The following is an 18,585-nucleotide window of genomic DNA, read 5'->3' as shown; positions in this document are numbered from 1 at the left end:
ATTATACTTATCAAGTGGTTGTCAAGTGGTTGAGATACAACCTGATGAGAGTGTGAAAGTTCTCCTAGAGGGAAGGGGTCAGGGACAGGGTACCTGTTATAGTCTAGGTGAGGTCAATGACTTGCATCCCTCCTCCATCTCTCAAAGGTCAGCTCAACACTTTCCTCCTTTAAGACTTATCTCTTAACATCACAATCTAAGGCTTCTACACTGTATGAAGTCTTATATACTGAATATCGGCTTTAGTGCTTCTAACATTTTGTCTCATTCTTCACTATTTCTTTGGCCCACTTTGAGTAAAATCTATTCTTCACCTCTGCCTTTGACTATGATACTCTTTTTCTGCTCTTGAAGATTTTCCTTAAAAAACCCTCCTTTTTCTTCAGGTTTCTACCAGATTATTTGGAAGTAAAAGGTAGACTTCTTTCTTGTCAATTCTCAAATATGCTTTGTTATAAGTAAAAGGAAGGAAAAATTTTCAGAGAGAATATGGTTAGAGTCTTAAAGGTTATTAACAGGTCTGAGATTTAAGAGAATGTTAATGTGTAAGGTTAGAGATTGCATGACTTGAATTAGTGTAGGAAAAGTCTGTCGTGTGCATGAGGGTATAATGTGCTTTCTTATTTCTTAAAAAATACATTTACAGGAGTTCTTTAGTACTTTCTAAGTTTGAAATAATGATGCTGTTACATGTATTTTAATCATTCAAATAATCTGTAAATAAAAAAGAAGAGATTTAAAGACTTGCAGCAGAATGGTGGTCATTTTGCAATCATCCAGGATGGAATAATGAACAATGTAGTAATGTTTGGCTGAAGGAGAAAATAGAGGAATCAGCAGTTGCTTTCTTCTAGAGCTCGAGTGACTGCCGCGGTAAAGATAGTGTGAAGTCGCTCAGTTGGTTTCAGAGCCACAGGACCATTGGATGGAGGTTAAAGGGAGGAAAATTATTATTCATTCTCAGAAACATTTTCACAAATATTTGAAAGAGCCATCTCTTACTGGAGAGAAGGAAACCTTTCAGTCTTGGGCGTGTCAGGTAGAGGCACCTGGCCATCTCCCTAGTGAGATGTAGATGAATTCACTCATTGGCTGAGAGGTGAGTGAGATGTTCGCTGAAGCCCCACCAATTTTATGATTATATTACAAATGTAAAGTGGGTGTATTTGTTGCATATTTTTAAAAATCTGGTATGAATTCTGTGGAAGAAAATGAACAGATTAAGTATCTACCTATGTTCTTTAAAAAAACGATTGTAGATAAACATCTTGACTTTTCTATGTGACAGTTTTCATACCGGAATTTAATATATGCTATTTTCTACCCCCATTTTTCTTTCTCTGTTTCTTTCCCACCCATTCCCTTCCTTCCCTACAGTCCCCTTCCTCTGTCTTCCTCTACTTCCCTCTCTTACCAGCACTCCCCTCCCCTTAAACCATCCATTCCCCTCCCTCCCTCCCATCTCTTCCTGTCTTCCTTCTTTCCTTTGTATTAAAATCTCTCATTCCTGGATAGCCTCCTGAGTGAAAGATGAACTGAAGAAAAACCATGCTTCCTCTACTCCCTTTCCATGTTCTCCTTATCATCCAGGCACACCAGCTTCATAGGCCACTGGCCTGGAAACTTAATTGCCCTAAACAAACTGGTGCACCAGGCACTTCTGCCCCCAGGTGATAGGCACAGGAAAGGCGTGTGTCCTGCTGGCAGAGCTTGTTTCTCACCTGTCAGACCATCCCAGATTTACATGCCTGGGGCTGGACCAAAACTTTAGCCTCACACGTGGAGGTTTGCGTTCCCTGTAGAAAGTGGAGGAATAATTAAAAACAAAGCCATCCAAAGTTGTGAATGTTGGTCCATGAGTCTAATAAAAGACTTAGAAAGATAATTTCTCTAAAAATATCTCATTCCTGAGTCCAACTGTATACTTGCCACATAAGGCATATTTATCTCAGCTATTCTGAGCACACTTAGAAATAGGTCTTTTTTATGGAGAGTTAGGACCCAAATAGTTTCAGATTTTTAAATTAAGCTCCGTAACATGGAGTACTGTACAATATATTTCCAAATGACCTGCTCATTTTGCAGTGATTAAGGTCATAGGTCTACAAAGTATTATTGTATTATCACCACTTCATAGTATTACTTATTACATTTGTTTCTATTCCATTTTATCTATAGCAAGGACTATATTATCAGATGATAATAGCCCTTGATTTCCTACCTATCATTTTACTTTTAAGAGGAGGAATGTATCTTACTTCTTATGCATACGGTTTTACCCTGCAGACAGTAATGACATGACTGACACACTCATTATTATGTTACTTGTGTCTAGGTGAAGACCCCGAAACCAGAAGAATGAGAACGGTTAAAAACATAGCAGATTTGAGGCAGAACTTAGAAGAGACTATGTCCAGTCTTCGTGGGACCCAGATAAGCCACAGGTTTCTCCCAATTCTCCATATTTTGAGGCCAATAAAGAAAATATGACAATCAAGCATTTAATGTCATACAGTGACAGAGAAGGAATTTTTGCTTTCCCATACTATTTTCTCACTTAAATTTTACAGGACAGTCAAGTGCTGACTTCTAAGCAAATATCCAGGGACTTTTTCCTCCTATCCATCCCTTCCTTGACATAATTTCCCTTTCAAACTGAATTAGCTGCTAAAACAGTCACCATTTCTACTCAGTGGGTTTTCCAGCGTGCCCCGAAGAAAAGTGGCAGAAGTTGCAGTTGAAATGCACGTAGGGAGGGTGGTGGAGAGACTTTCAGACATAATGCAGTTAACTTCTGGAATAGTTCTGGGAGGCTACAATAGTTTAAAGAGTTTGTTGGAAAAGTGAAACAGTATTTTCTTTGATCTAAAATGTAATGATGGCCTTCCTTTGGAAGGCAAATAGAAAAAAACTGCAAATAAATGCCCCTTCGCACAGTTTGACATCTTCAGAGGTGTTTAGAATCTCATAATGGTTGTATAACTTGGCTTTCATGAAAACCACATATATATTAGAAACGACTCTCAGCTAGCCTTTCCTGTCTTCATGTACCCTTGCTCTGTGGTCCCAGAGAACTAGCGTATAGTCACTTCTCCATGTCACCCACAGCACCCTGGAGACAACGTTCGACAGCACAGTGACAACAGAAGTGAACGGAAGGACCATCCCCAACCTGACGAGCCGACCCACGCCTGTAACCTGGAGGCTGGGCCAGGCGTGCCCCCGGCTTCAGGCTGGCGATGCCCCGTCTCTGGGTGCTGGCTACTCTCGCAGCGGGACCAGCCGGCTCATCCACACAGACCCCTCAAGGTTCATGTACACAACACCTCTCCGTCGGGCAGCTGTCTCTCGGCTGGGAAACATGTCACAGGTGGACATGAGTGAGAAAGCGAGCAGTGACCTGGATGTGTCTTCTGAAGTTGATGTTGGTGGATATATGAGTGATGGTGACATCCTTGGGAAAAGTCTCCGGTCCGATGACATCAATAGTGGGTGAGTCGCCCTGGCCTCTAATAGTGTGCAAAGAAGGGGAGGGTTGGTGTACCAAAATGCATTATACAGGTTAGCTCCCAAGGTCATTAGAAAATGTGAGAAATCTAAGGATATATGGGGGTATTTGAGGCTCTCATTTGCTCATTCACGGAAAGTAAAAGATCTACTGTTTCTATAAAATCTTTTCAGTATAAACCACTACATTTTTTTATTGTTAGTTTAGAGAAACACATGTGCCTTGTGTGTTTAGAGTGATTTTCTTACGCCTCTTAAATAATGGATTTTGTAGTGAAGGATGGGGGAAGGAGACAAGAAGAGTTTTGCTGAGTGGCTTCATCTATTTTTTTCTTTTTGGCTTGTCAGAGCTGCCTGTAATTGCTTTGAGGAACAAATATTTTCTGGCATTCTTCAGTTACATATCCCCAATCTAAGTGGAGAGAAGACATTTTACAGTTGAAAGTTTTAATCTGTTTATCTCTTTTGATGGTATCAGATTTTTTTTTATCTTTGTCCCTGTTTTCCTTCTGCTTCCTAGTACATTCCAAAAAAGGGTGTCATTATAAAACTCTTAATGTATTTTGGCAGTTTAGAACATTTAGCACCATTTAAGGACTCAGTGGAGGCAATAGGATATTCTATTAAAACTACTTGTATTAATAATTGTTATTGCCCTTTTGAATATTTCCTATTACCTACCACACTCTTGTTAACTGCTTTAAAGGTATTTATTCATTTAACCTCCCCACACCAACAACCCTTATGAGGTATTTTTTACACCTGTTTTACAGATAAGGAAACAGATCCTGCTTGGCTACGATTGCATGATGCTAAGGAAAGTCTAGATTTGCATTAGATTTCAGATATGTCTGACTTCAAAACCCAGGCTTTGTAATGCAGGGAAAAGCTTCTCAAATAATCTTATAATTATTGTATGAGTCTGAGTTTTGACCTACTCCTTGGCCTTATAGATCTGAGAGGACCCGTGTCAGAAATCATTCTTCTATATGACTAATCTTCTTCATCATTCATGAAAAGCTTGTTTGAATGGCAAAAAGATCCAAAAAAGTACAAAAGAGCTTTACATCAGATTTATAGCTCTGCTCTGATATCCTCAGATCCACCAGTCCATTCCTGGCAGCCACATTACCTGCATTCTGACGATGTAGAATGAGAGAGACAGATTATGGTCAGTTCAGCTGAGGAGTAGATGAGTGATCACTGGAGTCAGAGTGCATAATTTAATTTTTTTAATTAAGGTATCATTGATATATAATCTTACAAAGATTCCACATGAGGAACATTGTGGTTATTTCATTCACCCCTATTAACAAGTCGCTACCACATACCCATTACAGTCATCAGCATAGTAAGATGCTATAGAGTCACTACTTGTCTTCTCTTTGCTGTACTGCCTTCCCCGTGCCCACCCCTGCATTACGTGTACTAATTATAATACTCCTTAACGCCCTTCTCCCTCCCTTCCTGCCCGCCCACCCCACCCACTTCCCTTTGGTAACTGCTAGTCCCTTCTTGGGGTCTGTGAGTCTGCTGCTATTTTGTTCCTTCAGTTTTTGCTTTGTTGTTATACTCCAAACAAATCACTGAAATCATTTGGCACTTGTCTTTCTCCACCTGGCTTCTTTCACTGAGTATAATACCCTCTAGCTCCATTGATGTTGTTTCAAAGGGTAGGATTTGTTTTCTTTTTATGGATGAATAATATTCCGTTGTGTATATGTACCACCTGTTCTTTATCCATCCGTCTACTGACAGACACTGACGTTGCCTCCATGTCTTGACTATTGTAAATAATGCTGCAATAAACATAGGGGTGCATATGTCTTTATGAGTCTGTGATCTTGTTTTCTTCAGGCAAATTTTTAGAAGTGGAGTTCCTGGGTCAAATGATATTTCTATTGTTAACATTTTGAGGAACCTCCATATTGCTTTCCACAATGGTTGAACTAAATTACATTCTGACCAACAGTGTAGGAGGGTTCCCCTTTCTCCACATCCTTCTCAGTATTTGTTGTTCCCTGTCTTTTTGATGTCTGCCATCATAACTGGTGTAAGGTGATATGATATCTCATTGTGGTTTTAATTTGCATTTCCCTGTTGATTAAGGATGTGGAGCATCTTTTCATGTACCTGTTGGCCATCTGTGTTTTTTCTTTGGAGAAGTGTCTGTTCAGATCCTCTGCCCATTTTTTAATGAGGTTATTTGCTTTTTGGGAGTTGAGGGATGTGAGCTCTTTATATATTTTGGATGTTAACCCCTTATTGGATATGTCATTTATGAATATATTTGCCCATGCTGAAGGATGCCTTTTTATTCTGCTGATAGTGTCCTTTGCTGTATAGAAGATTTTTAGTTTGATGTAGTCCCATCTAGAGATTTATGGTTTCATGACTTACATTCAGGTCTTTCATCCTTTTCAAGTTTACTTTTATGTATGGAGTTAGGCAGTGATCCAGTTTCATTCTCTTACATGTAGTTATCCAGTGTTGCCAACACCAGTTCTTGAAGAGGATGTCATTTCCGCATTGAATATCCATGTCTCCTTTATTGTAGTCCATATATGTGTGTGTTTATATTTGGACTTGCTATTCTATTCCATTGATCTATGTGTCTGTTTTTCTGCCAGTACCAAACTGTCTTTATTACTGTGGCTTTGTAGTAGAGCTTGAAGTTGGGGAGCATAATCCCCCCTCTCTGCTTTATTCTTCCTTCTCAGGTTTGCTTTGGGTATTCGGGGTCTTTTGTGACTCCATATGAATTTTAGAACTATTTGTTCTAGTTCATTGAAGAATCCTGTTGGTATTTTGACAGGTATTGCATTGAATCTGTAGGTAGCTTTAGGCAGAATGGCCATTTTGACAACATTAATTCTTTCTATCCATGAGCATGGGATGTATTTACATTTATTGGTGTCTTCTTTAATTTCGCTCATGAGGGTCTTGTAGTTTTTTTTTAGAGTATAGGTTTTCACCTCCTTGGTTAGGTTTATTCCTCAGTATTTTATTTTTTTTGATGCAATTGTATATGGACTGTTTTCCTGATTTCTCTTTCTGATAGTTCATCATTAGTATATAAGAATGAAACAGATTTCTGTGTATTAATTTTGTATCCTGCAACTTTGCTGAATTCAGCAAAGTTATTAGAACTATTAGTTCTAATAGTTTTTGAGTGGATTCTTTAGGGTTTTTTATGTACAATATCATGTCATCTGCAAACAGTGATAGTTTAACTTGTTTCTTACTAATCTGGATGCCTTTTATTTCTTTGTGTTGTCTGATTGCCATGACTAGACCCTCCAGAACTATGTTGAATAAAAGTAGGGAGAGTGGGCATCCTTGTCTTGTTCCCATTCTTAGAGAAAAAGCTTTCATATTTTTACCGTTAAGTATGAAGTTGGCTATGGGTTTGTTGTGTATGGCTTTTATTATGTTGAGGTCCTTGCCCTCTATACCCATTTTGTTGAGAGTTTTTATCATGAATGACTGTTGAATTTTTTCAAATGCTCTTTCAGCATCTATGGAGATGATCATGTTATTTTTGTCCTTCTTTTTGTTGATGCGGTGGATGATGTTGATGGATTTTCTAAAATTGTGTCATCCTTGCATCCCTGAGATGAATCCCACTTGGTCATGATGTATGATATTTTTGATTCAGTTTGCTGATATTTTGTTGAGTATTTTCACATCTATGTTCATCAGGGATATTGGTCTGTACTTATTTTTTTGGTGTCTTTGTCTGGTTTTGGCATTAGAGTGATGCTGGCTTCATAGAATAAGTTTGGAAGTATTCCCCCCTCTTCTACTTTTTGGAAAACTTTAAGGAGGATGGGTATTAGGCCTTCACTAAATGTCTGATAAAATTCAGCAGTGAAGCCATCTGATTTGGAAGTTTTGTTCTTCGGTAGTTTTTTTTATTACAAATTCAATTTCATTGTTGACAATTGGTGTGTTTGGATTTTCTGTTTCTTCCTGGGTCAGTCTTGGAAGGTAGTATTTTTCTAGAAAGTTGTCCATTTCTTCTAGTTATCCAATTTGTTAGCATATAATTTTTTGTAGTATTCTCTCATAATTCTTTGTATTTCTGTGGTGTCCATAGTGATTTTTCCTTTCTCAGTTCGGACTGTATTTATGTGTGTAGATTCTCTTTTTTTCTTGATAAGTCTGGCTAGGGGTTTATCTATTTTCTTTATTTTCTCAAAGAACCAGCTCTTGGTTTCATTAATTCTTTGTGTTGTTTTATTCTCAATTTTATTAATTCTTCTCTGATCTTTATTATGTCCCTCATTCTACTGACTTTGGGCCTCATTTGTTCTTCTTTTTCCAGTTTCAATAATTTTGAATTTAGACTGTTCTTTTGGGATTGCTCTTCCTTGTTTAAATAGGCCTGGATTGTTATATACTTTCCTCCTAGAACTGCCTTCGCTGCATCCCACAGAAGTTGGGGTATTGAGCTGTTGTTTTCATTTGTCTCCATATATTGCTTGATGTCTGTTTTAATTTGGTCATTGATCCATTGATTATTTAGGAGCATATTGTTAAGCCTCCATGTGTTTTGGCCTTTTTGTTTTCTTTGCACAATTTATTTCTAGTTTCATACTTTTGTGGTCTGAGTAGCTGGTTGGTACAATTTCAATCTTTTTGAATTTACTGAGACTCTTTTTGTGGCCTAGCATGTGATCTATTCTGGAAAATGTTCCATGTGCACTAGAGAAGAGTATGTATTCTGTTGCTTTTGGGTGAGTGTTCTGTAGATGTCTGTTAGGTCCATCTGTTCTAATGTGTTGTTTAGTGCCTCTGTCTCCTTACTTATTTTCTGTCTGGTTAATCTGTCCTTTGGAGTGAGTGGTGTATTGAAGTCTCCTAAAATGAATGCATTGCATTCTATTTACCCCCTTGTTTCTGTTAGTATTTGTTTCACATATGTGGGTGCTCCTATGTTTTATTTATAGATATTTATAATAGTTATATCCTCTTGTTGGCTGACTGCTTTGTCATTATATAATGTCCTTCTTTGTCTCTTGTTACTTTCTTTGTTTTGAAGTCTATTTTGTCTGACACAAGTGCTACAGCTCTTGCTGTGGGAACCTGTTCTCCACAAGAGGCTGGAATCTCAGTCTCTGAGTATTCCACCTGTTTTTGCTTTCCAACCCCTCTAATCTCCAGAGCACCATGCAGTGTGTGTTTATTCTCCCAGAGCAGATCTCTAGGGCAGGGTGTTGCAATCCTGGGCTTCCACTCCCACCCTGCTCTGTTTTTCTTCCTCCTGCTGGTGAGCTGGGGTTGGGGGAAGGCTCGGGTCCCACCAGGTTGTGGTTTTACTACTTTACCCTTTTCCTTGAGATCTTCTCTTTTTCTAGATGTAAGCCATCTGTTGCAATCTTCTTTCTGGTCACTCTTTTAGGATTAGTTGTATTTGCTATATTTTCATATTGTATGTGATTTGGGGAGGAGATTTCTGCCTCACTTCTTATGCCGCCATCTTTTTCCTCAAGCCACCTAATTTAAATTTAAGTTAAAGTAAATTATTTTCTTCCATTTGCTATCTGTGGACAACTTGGAGCTTAATTTACCCAAATTCTTGATGTCATCTGTAATAAGGATAAAATTACAGAAAATCCATGACATTTTTAGGAATGACAGAAATAACCCACAAAATTGTACTTAGCATCAAACCTGTCACTATATAATAGTAAATGTATATTAATAAATTTATTGTCATCATTACATTTATTACCATTAATAATCATGCTAATTTGTAATTGTTACTATTATCATTTTGTATGTATTAAATACAACCTAGGATGGACTATCCAGTTCAGGGAACACAGGATGGTAACACCAGAACATCTAAGGCATGAACTTTCTCTCCCATCTCTTCCCTCTTTCTTTCCCATTTTTCTACTTTCTCTCCCTCTCTTTTCTTTCTCCATCTCTTTAAATGTGGACATATATGTATATTATCTTTTATATTTACTACTGGATTAAGATTTAATTATTTACATACATATACACATGTACATACAATCTCATTATTTGTGGTAGCTGTGTTCTATAAAGTCACCCTATAAACACTGAGTGAGTGAGTTATGAATTATTGCTTTTTGGGAAAACACAGATTTAGGTATCTGTGAACCTTTGGTTGCAACATTTTTATCAACCAATCAATGTATAATCTTGCTTTATGTGTATTTCAGTTTTTAAAAACCTTATTTATTATTTAATATATATTGTTGATACAGTAGCATTGAACTCACGCCCAACAGCAGTGTAACTCAAACCTAAATGAAGCTTACCCAACACACATATTTTTCTGTAAGACACATCACAGGTTTTGCACTCAGGAACACAGAGAGCACCTGAACACTGTACTTGGGGGCCATTGTAAACAGCAAAATCTCCAGTAGGAAACACAAAAATGTGACCAAGGTGGCTCTAGATAAACTGTTCAAAGGACATTTGTTTATAGTAAGAGAGCTGCAGCAAGAAGGCAGAATGCCACCTTACCGGCTCTGAGCTGGGAATGTCCTTGGGCGCAACTCCAGCTTTTCACTTTTCTCTGCAAGTCCATGAACAATCATGAAAGTGCTGCAGATATTGATCTTGGGGCTACAAATGTTAGTGAGTAGGCAAATTTGCAAATATGGAATTTGTGAATAATAAGGATTGACTGCATTTATTTATACATATGTGAAAGGCTTATCTGGGAAAGAAAGCTTATCTTAGGAGAAGTTTATATCAGAAATCAAGGAACATCCAATGTGTCAGAAATTTCAAAATATTCCAACCAATAAAAATTGAGCTAAGAGTTCAGAATAAGGAAAAAGTGCTAAATGCTGGCACGAAATAGAAAGGAGTGAACAAGAAAGGAAATGTTCTAGTTCTGTTCTCTGATTTTAGTAGCTTGTAGAGGAGGGAAATACATTAGAGAAAATTTGTTTAAAAATATAAATATTGTAGAAGGTATGTCATTAAACTTGATTAAAATATAATTTTCAAAATCAGAGGGACAGTAGGTTAAATGGCTTTCAGTGACCTTTTCTTTAACTGAGATTCATGGAATCTTAAATATTTTTTAAAATAAGATTTGGATATTTAAGGATAAGAGCTGAGATTGGACTACTGTGACCAGCCTCAGTACCCTCATGCTAAGAAGTTTGACCATAGACTTTATGTTTCTTAGAACATCACCTAGTTGGCACACAACAGGGAAAGAAGACAATGATGGTTTTTCAAAGACCAATTTGGGGGAAATCTGCAAATAGATTGAGGATAGAAGTTCTAGATTTCAGGCACTATTGTAATAACTCATGTCCAAGGTCATAAGACCAGAAATATGGGAGTGAAATTGGTAGGGATAAAAGGGGAGAAATTGATATGGGAGGTACCATGAAGAAATAATTTGCAGAAACAATGATAGGCTGTTCATGAGGGTATAAGAGAGGCAGAGAATTCTGACAAGATGCCCATTTTGTAAGCCTGAGAGATAGAAAATTATACCATTAGAGAAAATAGGCAGAGAGAGCTGGCTAGTGTGTGTGTGTGTGTGTGTGTGTGTGAGAGAGAGAGAGAGAGAGAGAGAGAGAGAGAGAAAGAAAGAGTGAAAACAGAGGAAATGATGAATGTAGAGTTAGAAATGCTGAGTGGGATACAAAATTCTGTTGCTGAAAAGGCAAACATAGTGTCCAGTAAAAAGAGATAATGTAGGGTGTGACTCTTACAGGAGACGGAAATTGTTGGAGGCATGAGGATTCCTGGGAAAACTATAGGGAAGAGCTGAAGTATATGTGTATCCAAAAATCTCTCAAGTCATTCCAGGCACTTCGTGCAGCGGTGCGCAATGTAGACAGGCCGTGGGACTCACATGCTAGTGCGTCTGTATTTTTATGAGTGCTCATTTATTCAATAAATGAATAGTAGATATATATATGTGTGTGTGTGTGTGTGTGTGTATACATCTTAGATACATTATTTTTAAGGCAATTTTTTTAAACTGAGTTCTGCATGTAATAATATACATTACAAGCATAGCTATACTCAGAAGTGTTTTGTATTTCCAAGACTCTAGTTGTACCAGTTAACAGTAACTTACATAACAGAGAAATCTCAAAATCTCAGTAAATTAAAACAAAGAAATTTATTTCTCCTTCACATAAATATCTCACCCGTATTTCTGACCTTCAATTGGGACGTATGTACCATAGAGTCTCTCAGAGATTAAGAGAGGTGGTAGGTAATTCTGTTATTACCCATCCAGGTCCTCAGTGTCACCCTGGGCATTGATAGTCAACAGGCTGACCGCAGGAGTGGAAGAACCACAGTGTCAGGCTGTTCCGCACTGTCAGGCCTGAAGTGGCGCAGTGGCTTCTGCCCGCAGTCCCTTATCCAGAACAGGCTGTGTGGCCACATCTAACTGTAAGAGAGGCCAGGAAATATGGTTCTGCCGTGTGCCCAGGAGGAGGAGGAGACTGGTTCGCTGAGAGCTGTCCAGTTGCTGCTTAATTCACTAATGAGAAAAAAAAAATGTAGCTTTCCCTGCTTGTTTCATGACTCGGTGAAAACCCAGGCCTTGGTTCTCCTTTTTTGTCCCCTACCAGCCTTTCAAATGAAGTCTGGGATAGTTCACAAATGAATCCGTTTAAATATTCATCGGTGGTCCATATGCTTTATGTTGACCAACAAACATTCATATTCAGTATTTTTTTAAAATGGAGTAAAAATAACCCAATCCGTATATGAAAACTTTCCCCAGTGATCACTTTTCTCTTTGCTGTGCTAGAGTCCAGGACACTGAATGTAAGGAGCAAGTCAGAGTTGTCCTCTCTGGGTGGAAGGTGACTTGCATGGCCAGTGAGTGACATGGCTGGTCTCATCTCAGGCATGGTCGGAGGTGTATGGAGGCACTGGCCATGTGGCATTCACTGTTCACCCGTTGCAGAGTGACCCTTCATTGGCATCAGGGAGTTGTAACCTGATGTCTCAGCCTGGAGTCAAAGATAGACAGACAGAAGGGCTAGAGATGCCCATGGGAATTTGACTTTGGTTTTAAGTTAGAAAACGGGATAGAAATGTCTGTGCTACAGGAAAAAGGAATGGAGTCACAAAGAAAACCTTCTATTTCCAATTTTTAAAAGTATATTTCAGGGACTGAAGAGACACAAGCACAAAAGCATTGCAAAGAATGAAGGTGTTTAATTTAGGATTTTTTTCTTATGTAACCACAAGGAATATCATGAAAAGAATGGAAATGGAGTTTCATTTCTTTCACATACTTTAGGTAGAACTCAGAAAATTAGTTAATTAACATTCTAAGAATTGATAATTTCTTAAAGCATGCAAAGGCTTATCTTTTTCTACTCTTTCAACATTGCTTTAAACAGTTGGGGATGTGACTCTGCTAGCAATTAGGAATATTAGTCAGAGGAAAACTTCTTACAATGAGACTCTTTGAAAAAATTTCCATTAATGAAGCTGAAAAGGAGCACCCTGCAAAACTGGGGTGGGGTGGGGGAGTTACATCTTTTATTTGGTGGGAATTGAAGTTATCTGCAGGTGTCACAGTGATAAGTAGTGGAGCCAAGAATATAACCAAAAATTCTACATAAGTCCTCCAGCCCAAAGAAGTAATTTAATCCTGTATAATGAAATTTTTAAAAAGGGAATTGGTAGTTTAGTCCTGCTTCTCACTTGATCCTCCCTCAATTTTCCACTGGTAAACTTCCTAATGACTGCAGCATGCGTAACATTGGAGAGGGCAGGGTTACTCGAGCTGCGTTAGAAGGATTTACAGGGCAAATGACAGATTCCTAACTGTTATGCTTCTACTAATTTCGTATTGAAGATATGGCAGTCATTTTTTAGTAGACATAGAAATTCTAATGAAAACATAGCTGATAATACTAGTCAACACTTACATAGCACTTGCTACTTTCCTAGACGATGTTTTATGCATTTTACATTTGTTCACTCATTTGTATCTTGGCACAAATATTAAAAGGTAAGTGCATTGTTACTTTCTCCATTTTACAGATGAAACAATTGAGACATAGACAGCTTTAATGACTTTAGATTGAACTCAGAAAAGTAATTAATTGGTATTCTGGGAATTTGTAATTTCTTGAAGCACATAATGCTGGGCTTGAACCTAAACGGTCTGGCTCCACTGCACTCTTAACCATCACAACATACTGACCCTGTGAACTTGTCTACATGTCTACTTGTACACATTTCTCTCCATGGAGTTCATTTTCTACAAGCACAACAGAGCTTTGCAGCAATCATTCATTATTAGCATAGTTTTCTTAGCTAGCATCGATTAGGGAACAATTCTTAATATTTTATCTGTAATCATCTAAAGGAAGATGCTGGACTGGAGTTCCTTTGAGGTTAAGAAAAAAACACCTCGCATGTGCTGTGTGCTCATGTCATTAAAAAATAGCTAATTGTCATGTATAATGGCTGACATGAGATACTGAATGCAAAATTATAGAATTATAGGAGGATATGGTGGCAGCATAGGTTTTAAATCTTCCCAAATCCATAAAAACAGACAAAGCAACAGGACAGCAAAGGCAAAAAAAAAAAAAAAAAGATCATTGCTTATAATGAAACTCTTTGAAAAAGATGGTGACAAGACATCATCTCAAAGTCAAGTGTATGCAGTCGAGGACACGTGGCCAGGAGCCAGACGACCAGACTGGGATCAGCATCTATGTGGGAAGAGAACAAGAGCAGCAGTGGGACATCTGGTAACACTAAAAACGGAAGATCCCTGAAGTAGCCAAGAGAAACTGACTAGAAAGCATTGCACCGGTGGGTTGGAAGAGTTTAAACTTGGAAGAGTTTTGACCGCTTGACCAGCCAGGGAGAGAATAGCGCAGTCTAATTCCTATGAATTCATTACACTGTCCAGCTACGGCTCCCTTTCAGGACAGAGCCCACACTAAAACTTCACGGACTAAAGACAGACTGCACAGGATGTGGCCATAAAGGTGAAGGTGGAAAAGGCCCAGGTAAAAGTGGGAGATACAAACAGAGTGAGCCCAAAAGTTACAATGAGCAAATTACCATACTTTTAAACACAAAAATAACAGAAGGAGTTACTGTGTGAAGTTAGAAAGGTTATCTAAATCAAGTTTCTTTTTATTCAGAAACATTCATTTCACATGAAAATAAACAAGAGAAAAGTATCAGGATAAAACCCCATAAAGACCATAAATTATATGTAACACATATAACTAATTAAGGATTAGTACCATTGAGGAAAGAAAACCAGAACAAAGCACAGAATCCAATAGAAATATGAGCAAAAGATACAGCAGACATTTCACAGACAAAACGTAAATGGCCTATAATAAAAATATTAGCAAGCTGCTTGGCAATCTGGAACTTATAATTAAAACCAAAAGGATAATTTTCATCCATAGGCAAGTAGGAGTTTACTCTGAAAGTATTTTGAAAACCCTTTGACGTTGACTATTAAGGTTGAATATGTATATGTATGTCTTATGACCCAGTGAGTCCTTTCCTAGAAGCAGACTTCAGGTAAACTCTTGCCTATGAGCTCAAGGAAATGCATACACACAGATGTTCATGGTGGCATTGTTTGTAACAGCAAAAGACTAAAAACATGTGAGCTACTTGTCTGTAATAGCTAAATGGATTCAAAAGCTGTAGTGTGTTTGTAAGTGGAGCTATACAACTCTAAAATGAATAATGTCATTTTTATTCCAAAAAATGAAATAAACTTGAATTTGTTTAAACAAATTTGGGATGTACTTATATAAAGAAGCAGGGATCTCTCCTAGAACCCAAGGGCAAGTTATGAAGCTGAAACCACAGGGCCAAATGTCTCTGCTTCTTTTTGTGTGCCTTTGTCCTTGTTTTTACTATGAAGCTTTCTCTGCAGTTCTTTGCATCTGGTTAAAATAAATACCCACAGCTCCTGGGAATCACTGTCATCAATTCTATCTACATAGAAAGACTGATGAACTGTCTTTTGAGCCTCTCTCTCAAGAAATAGGTATTTAATTGTCCAGCATGGGGCAGGAGATTAAACACCCTATTCTAATCCCCACTAGCCAATGAAATCACAGCAACATGACTGTGAGGATCTACCAGCACTGTGGAATGGTGATGGTTCTATGATGACTGTGGGGATAATGGAAGTTCCTATGGCCAGGATCCTCACCTGATCCTAAACTACTTGATGGTGTAATTGGCCTGCTGCTAGGCCACTGCTTCCATACCTGTAGGCAATAAGCTATTATTGACTGGTCACTATAAAGAGCTCTGCCCAGGGCTCTGGGTGAAGGCAGAGATGAAAGAGGTTACAGACCTGCAGACTGCTGGATGCATACATGATTCTAGTTCTGGACCTGCTGCTGGGAGAATAAAGCCAGGTATAAACCCTTTTACCTGAAGAATGTTCTGTTGTCATTCCTTGGTCTCACTGATTCTATAGTGAACATGCCCAAGGCTGAAACCATTGGTAAGACAATAGCAAAGTTGTCTTCAGAGACAGGAAGTGGGGTGGACAGTGTGGCCCTAAAGTTTAGACAGCAATACATGGAGGTTAAAATCATGGTTTCTGGAGCCAGCATTCTAGATTCATTTCTCAATTCTGCCATGACTATTTGAGTGACCTTGTGTAAGTCCTTAAACTTTTTGTGATTGCTTGTTTTCTTCATCTCTAATATGAGGGTAATAATATATTCTTACATGTAAAACCTCTAGAACAGTTCCTGGCAACATTTTAAACATTTAATACATCTGGGTTATTATATTATGATAGTGGCCAACAGTGGTATACATTTTCCTTATCAAATAAATTCATCTAATTTTAAGTTTAGTAATGTTTCATTACTCCTGTAACCTTCAATACTTCAAAAATATAAATTTCATTTACAAAATGAAGTGATCTTATCCTTATTTTGCTAAGAGTTATATGATCTACAAGCCTGTTCAAAATATTGATAACAAAAGGGAAAAAAGGAAGGTTTCATAACAGACTAGTTATTTGTTACAGTGATCAAGACTGATTTCCTAATAAATTTGAAAAGACATTCTAATTTTTCTTGGCGAATAGAGTGTGTATGTACAAAAAACTATAATAGCCCGTATTTGCATAATTATTGATAATTGTGAACACAGTTTGTTTATTAAGTTAAATTATAAAGATGAGTTCATTTAATATTCTGTTGATTAATTATACATTTATTTGCAGATACATGACAGATGGAGGGCTCAACCTGTATACTAGAAGTTTGAATCGAATACCAGACACAGTGACATCTAGGGATGTCATTCAGAGAGGGGTTCATGACGTCACAGTGGATGCAGACAGGTAATATCGGCAGCATATATGATGGTGAAAGTGCATACAACAATTCATAAATGTAAACCTTGGAGTTTTACAGTATAAATCAAAGGATTTTTATTTTGATATAGTAACTATTTTTGAAACATTTTAAAGACTAAAGAGGTTTTGCTTTTTCAGCTCTGTATATTGAAAAAAATTGCATTGCTGGTGAGCATATTTAACAAATTTCTTGTCACTTGGGGGTGAATTTTAGTATATGTAAAAGCAAAATTGTAAAGATAGACTTAGGTTCCTTATTTGAAAAGAACTCTGACTAATAAATCACCTTCAAGTTGAATACCCTCAGTCTACCTGGAGGCTATGATACAAAGATTAAAACATAATTAAAATTATCAGGTACAACAAGCTTGAAGCTTTTCTTGAGGGGTTTCTTGAAAGCATACAACTCTTGCCTTAGGCTAACTTCTGTTTTGAAATTATTTCAAATTGCTTAGAGGTGTGTGTGCGTGTGTGTTTCAAATGCTGGTTACTTTGCTGAAAATTCTTTTGCCACTATTACCAGAATCACTGCTTTTTGAGAATATTGTCTTTGTAAAATAATGTTGTAAGACGTATTTCTGACCTGATTTTCTCCTTTTCTGCACTCAGTTTTTGACTTGATTGAGCAGGAAGGGATTGCCCATTTCCAGAACTACTATGTATCAATACCTAGCATGGTTCTTTAATTCAGCATTTATGAAGAGTATAAAAGGTTAAGACTTAATATAGTCACATTCTGAGATAAAAGCTGTGTACAATTCCTTGTGTGTTTTAGTATAGCTAGACTAAAACACAGGCTGATAGTGGCTTCTGATACTCATTTTCAGTTTCTTCTCACTCAAATGCTGTTCATCTTTAGCTTCTTTTGGCCAGAGGACCAGTCCAGTTCTCACCCATGTGGATCCCACTCTCCTAGTCCATATGCGAGGGCTGAAGGTGTCAGTGGAGGGCCCAACCATTGTGACCCTATTTAACCTTCTTTACCTCTGTAAAGGCCCATCTCAAATACAGACACAGTGGGAGTTAGGGGCAACATATAAATTTCAGTCTTTACCACTGTGTGTATCCCTGGTGGTTTTATCCTTGGGGATACAGGTTCAGTCACTGTAAGTGCTGCGTTAGAGTAGTGAGTGTATGTAGTATGCACTCCATAAGCTCCTGTTCTTCATGGCTCAGGAAGATGACATGGAGAAGGGACATGCAGAATGGACATGGTAAATGACCAGTCTAAAGGGGGCATCCATCCTGAGCTCTAGAAGTTGCTGCCTGCAGATATGCAGAAATGTGGAAAGGAGGGCTGAGGAGTTTCCAAACATTTGATTTGTAAAGTGAAGTCGAGAGTCTGGACTTCTGTGAGAAATTTCCTAACTGTTAAACATTGGTATTATCACAAATCTGAGATCAATAGATAGTTAAAGATACACGTTTTCTTCAATGGCAGATAATCTAGGAAGTCGCCAGGAAGGTTATATAAAGCAAGAGAAAATGAACATCCTCATGTATGGTCATACTTATGGTCATGTAAACTTCCTCAGTCCCTTAACATTTCCCACAGAGGTAAGCTGGCAATGAATCTACCTGCTGTACAGAATGAGAATGCCACCAGATGTGAGAAGCTCCTCCTGCCAGGTGCAGTCATTGTAGAAAACTATCTGAGTGCATTTCCATGTTTTTAATGCAAGACAGGACAAATCTGGGATCAGTTTCCCAGACATAGC

The 18,585-nt window shown here is 37.9% G+C and overlaps 1 protein-coding gene across 1 annotated transcript in view; it reads left to right on the top strand.

Moving 5' to 3' along the window:
- NAV3 (neuron navigator 3) overlaps positions 1-18,585 on the top strand; it is a 376,755-nt gene that overhangs the window by 218,596 nt on the left and 139,574 nt on the right. Inside the window, 3 exon segments of the mRNA XM_073214824.1 lie at positions 2,336-2,444; positions 3,109-3,492; positions 16,733-16,852. Of these exon segments, the coding sequence (XP_073070925.1) occupies positions 2,336-2,444; positions 3,109-3,492; positions 16,733-16,852 (613 nt within the window).

This window comes from Manis javanica, chromosome 10, assembly GCF_040802235.1.
Source record: "Manis javanica isolate MJ-LG chromosome 10, MJ_LKY, whole genome shotgun sequence".
In the NCBI taxonomy this organism is placed as follows: Eukaryota; Metazoa; Chordata; class Mammalia; order Pholidota; family Manidae; genus Manis; species Manis javanica.
This window is presented reverse-complemented; position numbering and strand designations above follow the sequence as displayed.